Raw genomic sequence first — 13,035 nt, 5'->3', positions numbered from 1 at the left:
GGCTAAAGGCAAATGGCGCGTTACCGCCCCCTATCGACGTGGAGTCAGAAGTACAGACTCAATTTGATCCAGAAACGCAACAAAACTCAAGCATTCCAAATTTATTGAAATGCTTTATTTAGATGGAGCATCATGGTGAGAAAATGAAGACATGGCAAACATTTGCAACTTCTTCACCATGTTGGTCATTTTGCAAAATGTTGAAAATGGTGCATGAGCAAAAACAAAATATATAACAAGAAGCAAATATGTCAATCTGTAGCAAGTAAAAATAAGTTGAGCTACTTTTCCATTTATTCTAAATTTAAAAGAAATCAAAAGATATGCATTTGAGATGAATTGAAATCTCATTTTTTATTTAAAAACAAAATATAAACCACACTACAGTTTTAAAAAGCATATTTTCTCCATTGTACATAACGTTTTAGTGTTACACAAGCATTTGTTTTAAATGGCCACATGTGAACACACGATCGCCACAAAGACAGTGAAATGAATTGATTGGAAGGTGAAGCTTCATAAATGTTCCTATTCCTGGGCAAGGATGATGTGAACCTGTTTCAGTAATACCTGAAATGCAGACCAGTCTATACGCCCTTTAAAGAGGGCTCACTCTCAGCCAAAATAGCTCCCACATATTATTGGCCTGAATCTACACAACACACAACAAATCACACTCTACATGAAAGCTCCATAAGAGCAAAACACATCCATCGAATTATGCTTACAAACAATCCCTTGGATAATGAAGGAATGTAGTGCTGGTTCATCTTTTTCTTACGGCTGGCAAAACCAGTACAAACACAAAAAAACACTTTAAAAAACGAATATAAACAGCCAGAAAACAGAAAGACTTGGATTAAGCTACACATTAGTTGTTGAGTCCACCATTAAATAATCATGAAGTCATATCTTATTAGGTTCTGCATCTCAGACATAATTGTCTGGTCAAAGTGTTGTGTGTCAAAGTCTATCGTGAGTTTTTTGGCACAATATGTGGCTGAAATACTTGTAGTATGATATGTGCTTTGCATTAAATAAGCAATTCAAAACACTACTTGGGTCAGTGTAAATTGTGCCGATATGAGGAACCGGCAAAATGCAAACCACCAACTACTGTGTAATATCTGCAAACCAGAAAACTGTTCATATTTATATCTACAATAACTTCAAATGACTATTCAGCTGAATATGTTTCCATAAAGCATCTTCACCCCATCTTAGGGAACGTCGCACCTGAGTTTCCTTTAGCACATACTTCAGAATCAGAGACTGCATTCAAGCTTGTCCAGTCAAAGGAAATCACGGCAAAAAAATAATAAAAGAGTACGAAGATTTTTCTTCTTCTTGACCCGGAATATAACGGCTTCGAGAGCAGCAGCGTGGTCACATAACATATCTGCAACACTCACCTCTGAAATTAAGATTTTACAAGTACAAAAGGTCTCCACCGCTCCACAAGCCCCCCCCCACACACACACACACACACGCACGCACTACTCCTGCAACAATTCTCTATTCTTTGCTTTTTTTAGATCATTAGATGCCAGTTCCTATGCTGTATATCACACCACAGCTTGACGCTCAGTTAGATTTCCTCGTCCCATATATCTGACATACTGTGGCGGGCAAAGGGCAAATATTGCCTCCTTAAAATGAAAAAGACGCAACATGACACAACAGAACACAGTTTGGTCCCTTTCATGATAGTTTTGTGGCTCAATGAAGCTTCTGCTGCAGAGCAAATATCAATGGCTAGTCTTGATGTTTTAACACAGAAACAGGCCGTTATTTAATCTGAAAAATGTAGTACAAATTTCAATATCTCATATACCTGTGTGAGTGTTATTCTAAGGATATTACTTATAGTGTGACTGGTGCTGTGGCATGAAATAAAAGAAGAGCTTTTGAGAAACAAGAGTGTTGACAGTTATGTTAGGTAGAGCCGAGCTGCTCCAGCTTGAGGATGCAGAGGGAAACCCGGTTTGTACACACAACTGTTTTCAGTCAGTATGAAGTCCATTAGAACCACCATGTGCTCCTACAGGGTATTGTTCTCCGGGGAGAAGAGAGCTTCCAGGCCCAATGCTTCACTGCTCTGTACATCTTTGTCCGGCTTCGGCTTTTTAAAGAGCGATGGAAGATTCCGGATATGAACCTCCTTCCTGAACTGCTGGCACAGAGCTTTCTGTTGGCCGGGGACAGAGAGAGGAGAGGTTAAACACGGCTATCTGAGATCCACCAGAAAGAATTTCATTAGATTCTACAGCCTCACTGCGCTGCTGAGCACACAAGATTTACAGCACAGCCAGAATCACACTGCTGAGTAATGCCTTGCACTGTTAGGCCCGTCTGTGGTCACCCCTGATGAGCCCTCTACAGTGGGACACAGTAGAGATGCACTGCTGTCTAGTGGCTGAATGTGGCATTACCCCAACTGTTCCTGCAATGAGCCTCTTGAACTGGTCTTTCCTCTTCTTGTCCCCAAGCTTCTGGGCATTGGGGTCAATGAGCCTGTGGTCGTACTGGCCCAGAGACTCCACACTGATGTTTGGGATCTGGGTCATCACCGCTCTCAGCTCTATGTAGCGAGGCCGCTAGGACGGACGGACAGACAGACAGACAGACAAGGAGTTAAAAAGAGAAGGATTTAACTTGAACGTTCCCCTGATGAATCTTTTCATTATACCTCTAGTACAATATGAATTTAACCTGAAGCAATTAGGTGAGCGACAGTTTTAAGTCGGTTAGTTGAAGTCGTAGGGGACTTCTTTAACTGATCAAACAAAGGCAGAAATAAAGAGATGGCTGCCTTTATCCTCACCAGGTTTTCATAGATGAGCATTGCAAGCTGAGAGAGGGTGGAGTTGCAGACCTCATGCTGCCCATGAACCTGAAGGCCTCGGAGGACACTGGTGTAGAACCATGTGACCGCCTCAGGAAGAAGATTACCCGCTACGACCTGAAGAGACAGAGTGAATGTGGGACAAAAACCTTGAGAGAAATATGTGGTAAGATACTTTTCACAGCCTCCATATGAGTCGCAGGCGATGAGTGAGTACCAACTGAGACATTTAACTAACTAAAAAAAGCCTGACAGAGGCAAAAAAGAGTGCATTAAGAGGAGAGAGGTGGTAACGGTTTAAATGAAAATACACGATGGGTATTTCCTCTGTATCCAAAGCTCTCTCTCTCTCTCTCTCTCTCTCTCTCTCTCTCTCTCTCTCTCTCTCTCTCTCTCTCTCTCTCTCTCTCTCTCTCTCTCTCTCTCTCTCTCTCTCTCTCTCTCTCTCTCTCTCTCTCTCTCTCTCTCTCTCTCTCTCTCTCTCTCTCTCTCTCTCTCTCTCTCTCTCTCTCTCTCTCTCTCTCTCTCTCTCTCTCTCTCTCTCTCTCTCTCTCTCTCTCCAATATAGAATATGGCCAGCCTTATCCCTCAAGAGGAAAGTGTGACATGAAAGGATATAAATAAATAAATCAGGGCTTGTATTGGACATTTGTTACATTCCGCGCACTACCTGCCGCAGAAGTGTCCAGCAGACCATTGAAGCAGTGCGGTGACAGTTAGTGGTGTCCTTCCATGACAGAGAGGTGAAGGAGAGGGTCAACAGGGTCATGTAGATGTTCTGCAAAAAGAGAGACATTAAGTTTAGATACAGCATTCAATGAGTAACCATGCCCTCTAGGATGTTATGTGTCTCGGGCTGACCTCGTGTTTCAGCAGGCATTTTCCCAGCTCAGTCAGCTCCTCTGTGGGCTGGGCTGGAGACGCCGCCTGCACTGAATCCATCATGTCTTCCTCTGCGAGAGAATATATCATCAGACGCTTTGTCAGAATCAAAAAACAACAACAGTCTTCATGTCTTGTTTTGCTTTGTCGTTAGGATTGTGGGTATTTGTTTTGCTTCTGTCTGGCCAGCTGAGCGGTATCACACTCTTCAGTGACATCACAGCACAGACGGACGGACGAGGATAACTCATGAAGAAGAAAACCAGAAGAATAGCTTTGAAGAAGCACGTGAATCTGACTCTTACCGTCCATTTCCTCCTTATTTGCAGCTGGTTCAGGCAGCTTTTTGGAAATACAGCTCACAGCTAGAAGACAAGAAAGAAGAGAAGTATTACGGCCCCACAATAACTCAACTCCCCAATTTACAGTCAGTCTTAGAGTAAAAGCTGATCAGGCAGTTGTCTGCCATTTGCTGAGAATCCCATATATTTTGGTACATTCTCAATACCAACATCAAGAATCACCCTCAAAGACCAATGCCTTGGCTATTTCACTTTGGGAGTGCACGGTGCAGCTCAATGATCATGCAAGTGGGTTGTTCGTCACCCAAGACAAATCCTATTGGTCCATCACGTCTATATCAGCGATATCCAGGAATTATGGCTGATATTTGCACTTTGCTGATGCGTTCTGAAACCGTTCAGCGGGTTTAGACAGGGACATTATATAGCTGTCATAAAACAAGAGTAACACCATTATCATAAAAAATATTGCTACTTTTACAATAAATATTTTATTTTTATTCAATACTTATGCCAACAAATGCAACGTGTCTGGCACATAGAACAAACTGCAATGCTAGTTAAGACTTCTCTTTCAATTCTTAAACTCCAGTTTATTTGAAAACAATCTGTTTATAGCAACATCATAATCATTTTCAAGTAATAGTTATCAATAACTCAAGTGAGCATGTATCTGATGTTTAACCAGGCCTTTATATGTTGTTACTACAGATGTGGAAACTTACCGAGGAGGTCCAGGACCTCCCTGCTGAGCAGGCGAACCAGCTGCTCCTCCAACATCTCCTGCGTCACCTGGCTCTCCTGACACACCACCTCCTCCTCCTCCTCCTCACCACTTAAAAAACAGGTTACCAGTAAGTCCACACAACCAGTTTGAGAGTCAAAGAGCTAAATATGAAATAGAGACTTTCGAGTGATTTGAGAAGAGCTCTCAAATCACTCATAGATATTTTACGTTCTAATGTTCTGTTGTTAAAGCTAAACAAAAGACCGGCGTCTTAGTGGGAAATGTGATTTGTATTTCAGGCATTCATGTCTAAATTGAGTGCTCAATTAATATGTTTAACAACCGTCTGGGGACCTAAGTGAAATACGTTTCTTCTTGTAAAGTACATCATTTCCAAATTCCTGATGTATAAACAAAAACACTTACTGACACAAACACTACATCACACTTGACTTACTTGACAGAGCTCCTCTGGTTGATGAGCTGCCACTTGACGTTGAGCCTCTGTAATATGAAACAGAAGCAAGGCCAAGAGACAATAATGACCGAGTGAATAAAACGTATATAGAGATGAGAGTAAGGAGAAGTGTTACAGAAGGGGAAGTGTGGACATCTGACCTGCTGCATGTAGGCGAACAGAGGTCCCAGCAGGGGGCAGATCAGAGTGTTGTAGTACTCCTGAGGACACGATAGCACCAGCTGCCTCAGGAACACCCGTACGCTTGTTAAGGAAATGCCATGTTAACATGAAGCAATAGCATTGTTCATGTGGAGAAGTATACATTTAAAATGAGTGTAAGATAAAGATCTTTTACACCTCGTTTATCAAACCACTGAAATAGAAAAAAAGAAAAAAAAAGAAAAGGTAAATCAAATGAAATGAGGATATGAATCATAGGGCGAAGTCTGTGGTCAGGCACACGGTCGAGGGAGACGAAAGCAGAACCGGCTATTTCTTCGCTCAGTCTCTCAATGGTGAAGAATTCCTGCTGCAAGGACAGACCTGCATTCCCCAGGACGTGGAAGCTACAGAGGTAAAGAAAGCAGAATGTAATCTGCACCTGCATGTGAGCTATAAACAATACGGAGGAAAAGTTTGGGGAGAAGCCTCACCAGTTGTCATACAGTGTGGATAGAAATCCCTGCATCCGCTCCGGGCTGGTTCTATATACAGGAGAGTCATAAATATCCAGAGGATGCTGAGAGAGACCTGGAGAAAGCCAATATTAAGAGGGTTTAACCACAGGCTTTTCAGATGATGGCTCACTAAGGGGCAAAAAAACATGTGGAGAAATGTGCTCTTACCAAGAACGACATTTCTCTCTGCAGCCATCACTTCATGGGCCCTGGAGAAAGTCTCACTGAGACGAGCCATGTTCTCTGGCATGAAGAGACTGTTGTTAGTCCTGCAGCGAGGAGCAAAGAACGGAGACAGATCAGTACAACAGCAGGAAGTATTTTGAGACACTATTAGACTTACTCAGGACCCTTTCACACAAATGACCCACATATGATGGATACATTAAAAGCAGCAAGAATAGCAACCTCTGGAAATGCTGAAAAATACACAAATCATGTGCAGAGCTCTGTAAAAAAAAATTGAAATACATAGCAATATGTGGAAAATGGATTGCGACATGCACATGTCTAATTTGTTCACACATTGGGGATAATATGATCCTCGGGTTCTTGTTAGTCCAACACAGTTCTCCACATGGCTGAACACCAGGTTCAGTGCCCTCCGACAGGCGTACCTGATTAGAGCCAGCAGGTTGGGCAGCAAGACCAGAAACTGGGCAGTGAAGGGGTTTCTGTAGATGGGAGCTCCAGCAGCGGTGTAGCCCATCACAAAGCCACCGGCCTTGGCTTCCTCCAGGTCTGCAGGCCAGCGTGCCCGCTTCACCACCCCCAACATGGCATACAAGCAGAAACCCAGCTGGAGGAAGGTCAAAGAAAGAAGAGATCAGGAGCAATATGGGGTTCAGTATCTTGCCAAAGGACACTTTGACATGCAGACTGGAGGAGCCGGGGACCAAACCGCAGAGTCTTATACATTAGTGTGACGTAAGCAGGTCTACATTGATCTCAATGACCTACAACCAGAAGCCCAGTGAGAGAAATACTGCAGTCCTTAGAGTTCACATACTACACACTTACCCGGCCCCTATTAAGGCCCGCTGTGTCTGCATCTGGACTTTGATCATTGACCACCTGGTCGGCACCCACAAAGGACAGGAACACAGCCGGGTCACACAGCACCCTGAAGCACAAAGAGTCACAAGTCAATGATCTGCCACAACACCGAAACGCGTGATGTACGATGTGAACAGAAATAGAGAGAAATCAAAACGCACCGCCTCATCTCATCCGAGGTCCATTCTGCCGCCACTGAAGCCATCAGTTCATCTAGAAAAGCCTTCTGCTTTGCAAAGTCTTTGAACTGGTTACTGATGAGCACCAGAGCTTCCATCAGCGAACATTTCTCCATGTGAGTGAGCGTGGCGTCGCTCGAGAACAACTTCTTAACGTGGTTGTAAAACAAGTCAAAGCAAGGCTGGAGAGGAAAAAATAAAACGACGTCAAAGTCACAAACGTCTACTCGTGTCTTTTCATCAGCACGCTGTACTTCAGGAACACATTCTATGCAGAAAATCCACCAACTGACAGCAGTTATAATCTGTCATTCTACTCGGATAAATTGACATTTACCAGGATGTATTGTGGGTAATCCCGGCATATTTTGATGATGGAGGAACAGGCGTGCCTCCTCACGTTCTTTACAGCTCGGGTCCGAGGTGCCTGAAGACGTCAGTTGGAAATTATACTTTTCGGTCTTGGACAAAAAGGATGAGGAGAAGTAGCAATATGTGGTTCTCTGAAGGCAACTCACCTTACTTTCCTGACCAACCTCAAATGTTATGGCACTAAACAGCTGTAGGGACAGAAGAATAAAATACTGTGAGACCAATGTTCATGATAAATACTTGTCATGCAGGCACAGAAACACATTAAATGCAAAATGATGTGACCAGAGAGAGGTCAAATTTCACACACTGTTCCGTTATGATTTCCCAAATCACCACATCTAACAATCTCAAGAAAACCCTTGATATATACGCTATCCATTTCCTTATACAATAATAATACATGTATGGTAAATAACACATAATATGTAGTGACCAATGACGACTATGCTGACCTTGTAGAGAATCTGTGGCAGGAAGTGCGGCCTTTGTTTAACAAACGGGAAGAGAGCAGAGATGTTGGTGAGCACGCAGGACAAGATCAGCGGGTCTTTGGTGTTGTAGTTCAGCACGGCCTGCAGCAGCTCCATGCTCTGATCGATCGGTAACTTCTAACATAGTGAGAGGCAGAAGGGGGGGGGGGGGGAGAACCTTCACATCATTACAATCAACTTAATTTTGTCTCACACTGTTTTGTTCTGATAAATAAAGTTGTTCCCGTTACCTCCTCCTCCAGATTTCTGAAAATCTGTGCGACCACACACTCCATTAAGACGGTCATTGCATCCCACTGGACCACTGATGGAGACAAGAGTGAGCACAGGCCCTCAGCAGCTAGTGACGGGAGGAGAGAGAGAGAAGAGAAGGTAATTTGCTGCATGTAAGGATTCATGATCATCAACATGTATATGAAACTAGTAAAACAAAAGTCCTTCAATTGAATGGTCAGAAAAGTTCAAAAACATTGAACCAAATCAGTCTGTTGTACCCGAGTGGTCAATGGGGACTGCTCGAGTAAATTTAACCAAGGGGGACTTTGTAAGCCCACATTTAGATCCATAATGTTGCATATTTTACATGTTAAATTAACCAAACCCACCACAAAAATCCTCCCCTCCAAGTTTAAAAAACGAGGACAAACGCTTACATGTTGTAGCCCCGGTATCAATCGGGCTGGCGATCTGATACTGTAGCCATTCTGCTGCTATCTGGAAAGCCTCCAGAGGGACGATGCGACATGCAATCCTCACGACCTCTCCCTGCTGCGCTCGAAAAGCTGTGAAGTATGAACACGCACTGTGAAAAACACCAAAGGATCAAATAAAGAGCACTGCTCTGAATTGAGGTAAAGCTGAATCCATAATACTTACAATTAAAGAACGAGTTGAAATCCTCGTCACTGTCAAAGTCCACACGGGAGTACTCGCAACTTGGGTTGTCGTTTCTAGATGGAAATCCCGTCTGGAGAGGAAAGACGAAACCTTTACACCTGTGTTGCTTCCGTGTACAGCGGGAATGGAAGCACGGACATCAGTGTCTCACCTTCACTAGGTTGGTCATAGACGCTCTGAGGTATTTGACGGCCATCTCAACAACAACCGCGTCCTTCGACAGAGTCTCGTGTCTGAACAAAGCTCCCCAAGTGGCCAGAGTGGATGACTTTAAAAACTGCAGGACAAATCACAAGAGAGTTCAAACACAGCGGAAAAAATTACATTCTACTGATTTAAATGCAGTTAAAATGATTGTCTTCTCACCTGACTGGAATGTTTAGTGAAGGCTAGAAACGCTTCCGTGTACTTGCTGAGATTTGCAGGTACCTCGACCTCTACATCTGAACCCTGTGGAGAGAACATGACATTTAAACAAAAGAGCCTAAACTGTTAACACATGCTTTTTTTATGTATGTGTGTGTGTGGACGAAAGCCCAGATAAGAGACCACGTGTGTGACCAAATGAACACAAACTCACCACTAATGAGCAGAGTTGGCCTCCCAGAGCACACAGGACCTGACACAGCCTCTTCAGGAAGATGTACCGCCGCTCCACCACCTCCACGGCTCTGAAGTCATACACACAGGACTATGAGTCACAGCTACAGGCACTGAATGAACTTACCATGTGTTTTTATGACTGCGTTACAGTGAGCCAGGTGTGTCACGTTACTTACTGTGACTCAGCGGACTTCTCACATACAGCCAGTCCATCTGCTGACCTGTAACCAGACAGACACAAACCATTCAATAACTGGGACGATAGTATGTTGAAGCCTGTGAAGAGAAACGATGGAGAAGCAGTTGTACTCACTGGGCTGCAGACAGGATGTAGTGAATGGCCACGTCATCAAACAGCAGCATGAATGGCTTCCTATCCTCCAGCTTGCCCTGTGGCAGAATGACACACATCATTAAACACGTCTTATTATTGTCGTTAAAAAAATGTTGCAAAATTGGTCAGATTGTCGAGGAATTCTGTGAAAAAGACTCTTCCACACCTCTCAGTTCAGGAGTTATGGGCCAAAAAAAGGGTGTTATAAATAGCCACATGGTGGCGCTGTTGCTTTCCATGGCCCAACTTTCCAATAAACTCTATTCAAATCTGGTAATCTGGTATTTCTAAGATATCATAGAGTAGTAGCTATCTGAGAAACAGAGACAATAAATGAGGCTGAAAGAATAATGTCTTTACAGCTAGTATTATGGCAACCAAGGGGTTTGAACAGCGTGTTTTTTCCTACCGACTCACCTTCCGGCTGATAGCGATGAGCAGACACTCTGCTGCCTCCAGCTGCAGCTCCGGTTCACTCAGCAGCAAACACAACATCTCCAGTAGATGACAGTTTCCGGTGGTGATGTGCAGCAGAGACACCCAGTCTATGTAGCCTGCAAGTGTATTCAGCGTAGCCACCGCGACTCGACAGTGAGCTCTGGCCTGTGCGTGGAAAATTAAGGTAAGTAATCAAGTCCATGAGAGGTTCCTTTTAGAGCAGTGATGCAGTGATGTCTTTCTCACCTGCAGTTCATGTCCGGGTGACCCTTTCTAGATAGAAAATAAATAAAAATCGTTTTCATTTAGCAACATAAATAATGATACATCTAGAGATAAGTAAATCGTAACGCTACCTATTTCTGCAAAAGTTAAGACCCCACTGACCAGTTTACGGTAGTCCTCGACATTAACATGCAGAATGGCCATCATGAAGCTGAAGATGCTTTCCATGTTTTGGGTGAGCGTCTGCTGGATGTCTCTGCGTCGCTGGTTGGGCAACGTCTGGAAGGTGATCACATCCTCCGCCAGCCTCAACAGGATCAACATCACCAGCTCCGTCTGCGCCTCCTAGGAAAGTCAGAAGTGCATTTTCGCTTTTAATGTATTTACTTACATTTTTTTAAAAGTCCATACTGACAGGATTAAACGGTCGCATCTTTTGGCCAAAACTAATGTGTGCACTGATAAAATAATCCAGTGGAAAAGATGTTTCATAGTTGCTGCACTTATCCCACAATTGCTAATATCTACCAATGGCCAAGTTGACATGATGATGCCACATGAAAATGACTACTCGACTGGTACTTATTTGCATGTGAGTTATTACATAATTGTATTCAAATTGCATGCAAGCTGGCAAAGGATACGACTGATATGCAGTAACAAACTATAGATATATATTATAGAAGTCACTCACCCCGTGGCTAGTGAGAGCCTCCATCTCTTTCAGCATATCGGGCCAATGTTGAGGCCATTCCCTCTTTATCATTTCCACAGTGATTCGTGACAACACATCTTTGATGTGGCTCTCCTCCTCCAGGATAGCATGAGTACCCTGGAAAGACCCAAAAACAGGTGTCAGATAAGCATTTACGACTGACAGTAAGACAGAATTAATTTCTATTCACACTCACAGTGGATAACAGCTGCATGGCACACTCCTTCAACTGGACTTTCTCTTGTTGTTCCATGTTGTTCCATCGAAACCTGCAAGAATTGTGTTTGCTTCCTTTCAAAATTGCATCTTTAATCATGTCATTGCTTTGTTATACTTGGGTTCTATGTGACACTCACTTGATGACGTGCTCCAGGATTTGCAAACCGAAGTGTCTCACCACAGCTGGCTGGGCTTTGTCGGCTAATTGTAAGCCACATGGGACACAGAAGGAGCTCGTCTCTTTAAACTCCTCACAAAACTGTTGTGGACAAAAATAAATCCTGTTATTTTTGACCCGGCGCCTAGTTTAATTAATAAACAACATTTCAGCAGGTTTATTAATATTTATTAACGTATGATTACTGTGTAACGCTAATGCGTCCGTGTACCGTTTCTATGAATGAATGAATGGACGTGAGTCGACAGTGTTGTGGTGATAATCATGGCACAAGTTAGCATCTGGCCATCATCATTAGAGATGTAGCTAACGTTAACAAACGTGCACGGGTGTTATGTTTATGAACTACCCGTACTAAGAACAACAACAAATGTTTATTCCGCTACGCAGGTACACAATTCTACTTTTACAACAGCTACAATAGATGACAAGCTCAGCTAGCTAGCAGCTAGTTAGCGACCTATAACGATGCTACCTTTAGGGCCTCCAGTCGGTAGATTTGTGCCGTTTCTGCGTCCATCATCACATTCACAGCTTTGATGAGCTGCTCACACATGGCGGCCACCTGCTCAGCCATGACTGCAGGTTGTGTCTTAAGGCAAAAGCGACAAGCTCTCCTATGCAAAACACCTGCACGACAGCGAGCTGCGTACGCTCAAGGAGGTAACCAACGTGCACAAAATGTGCTGCTGCATGCGCGTTTGAACATGTGGCTCGCCGTTGAATGGGTGTTCTGGGAGTTGTAGTCGACATTTTTTTTTTTTTTTAAAGATCGTCTATGAACGAAAGGAGAAATCACTTCTGGGTTAACAACAAATTTGGAGTCCCAATGTGTACGTCTTATTTCTTTATTAATTAGTAAGACATTGTGAAATAAATTATCATATTAATACATCCAATATTCAATAAATTGTGAAATTATAAATGATCAAAACTAAACTCATGGTGACACTTTATTTCATCATCTTCTTTCTAGAAATTAAATTAAATTATTTATCTAAATACTTTTTTCAAAAGTCTTTTCCCAATGACACTTATTTCTAATGTTACTTTTCATGCCACCAGTAACCACGCTCTCATCTTTCTGGTCATCAAATTATTTCACAATTCATGTGTTTATGTATATATCCGACTCTATTTATTCATATATGTATTTCTATTATAGTGTCTTAATTATTTATTTCATATTGCATACATTGGGGTTCCACAGTAGATTGTCCTCTCATCTCAACAGCAAGCAGTTGTTTTACTGAATTGTAGTCATTCCAGCCTTGAATAAGTGGAAGGTTATATTTGAAAGAACGCGGACAAATGTATTAAATCAACAAGAGATGCACTTATTATACAGCCCCCAAACAGCACCAGACATAGTGACTTAATTAAAAGCACAGGTGTTGCTTTTACAACATTACCGATGGCTCTGTTCCAATCG

At 42.9% G+C, this 13,035-nt stretch overlaps 1 protein-coding gene across 1 annotated transcript; it reads right to left on the bottom strand.

The window, feature by feature from the left end:
* Nucleotides 1–335: 335 nt before the first annotated feature.
* xpo5 (exportin 5) lies at nt 336–12,293 on the bottom strand. Its single transcript, XM_076077017.1, has 33 exons — nt 12,079–12,293; nt 11,563–11,684; nt 11,403–11,475; nt 11,186–11,323; nt 10,654–10,836; nt 10,513–10,539; nt 10,246–10,431; nt 9,808–9,884; nt 9,671–9,715; nt 9,472–9,562; nt 9,258–9,341; nt 9,043–9,168; nt 8,871–8,961; nt 8,648–8,776; nt 8,225–8,334; nt 7,956–8,111; nt 7,647–7,688; nt 7,466–7,555; nt 7,111–7,310; nt 6,914–7,016; nt 6,511–6,692; nt 6,062–6,162; nt 5,870–5,966; nt 5,647–5,782; nt 5,375–5,473; nt 5,214–5,260; nt 4,755–4,864; nt 4,033–4,092; nt 3,707–3,798; nt 3,516–3,623; nt 2,825–2,962; nt 2,433–2,597; nt 336–2,188 (listed from the first exon to the last, which is right to left on the bottom strand). Exons 1-33 carry the CDS (start codon nt 12,178–12,180, stop codon nt 2,042–2,044), a joined length of 3,657 nt encoding a protein of 1,218 aa, XP_075933132.1. The 5' UTR covers nt 12,181–12,293; the 3' UTR covers nt 336–2,041.
* Between the last annotated feature and the right edge of the window lie 742 nt (nt 12,294–13,035).

The sequence above is a fragment of the Anarhichas minor genome, unplaced genomic scaffold (assembly GCF_050575085.1).
Source record: "Anarhichas minor isolate MPS153535 unplaced genomic scaffold, ASM5057508v1 ptg000058l, whole genome shotgun sequence".
Lineage (NCBI taxonomy): Eukaryota > Metazoa > Chordata > Actinopteri > Perciformes > Anarhichadidae > Anarhichas > Anarhichas minor.
Note: the sequence above shows the minus strand (reverse complement) of the source record. Positions and strands in the feature narration are given on the sequence as shown.

Bases quoted from the DNA above. Each gene is read 5' to 3' on its own strand.
- xpo5 (XM_076077017.1), bottom strand. From the start codon at position 12,180: ATGGCTGAGCAGGTGGCCGCCATGTGTGAGCAGCTCATCAAAGCTGTG. The intron at 10,432-10,512 runs GTGAGAAAGACA...TTCCACGCACAG, and splicing joins CACCCGGACATGAACTGCAG to GCCAGAGCTCACTGTCGAGT. The intron at 2,189-2,432 runs GTAATGCCACAT...CCCGGCCAACAG, and splicing joins TCATTGCAGGAACAGTTGGG to AAAGCTCTGTGCCAGCAGTT.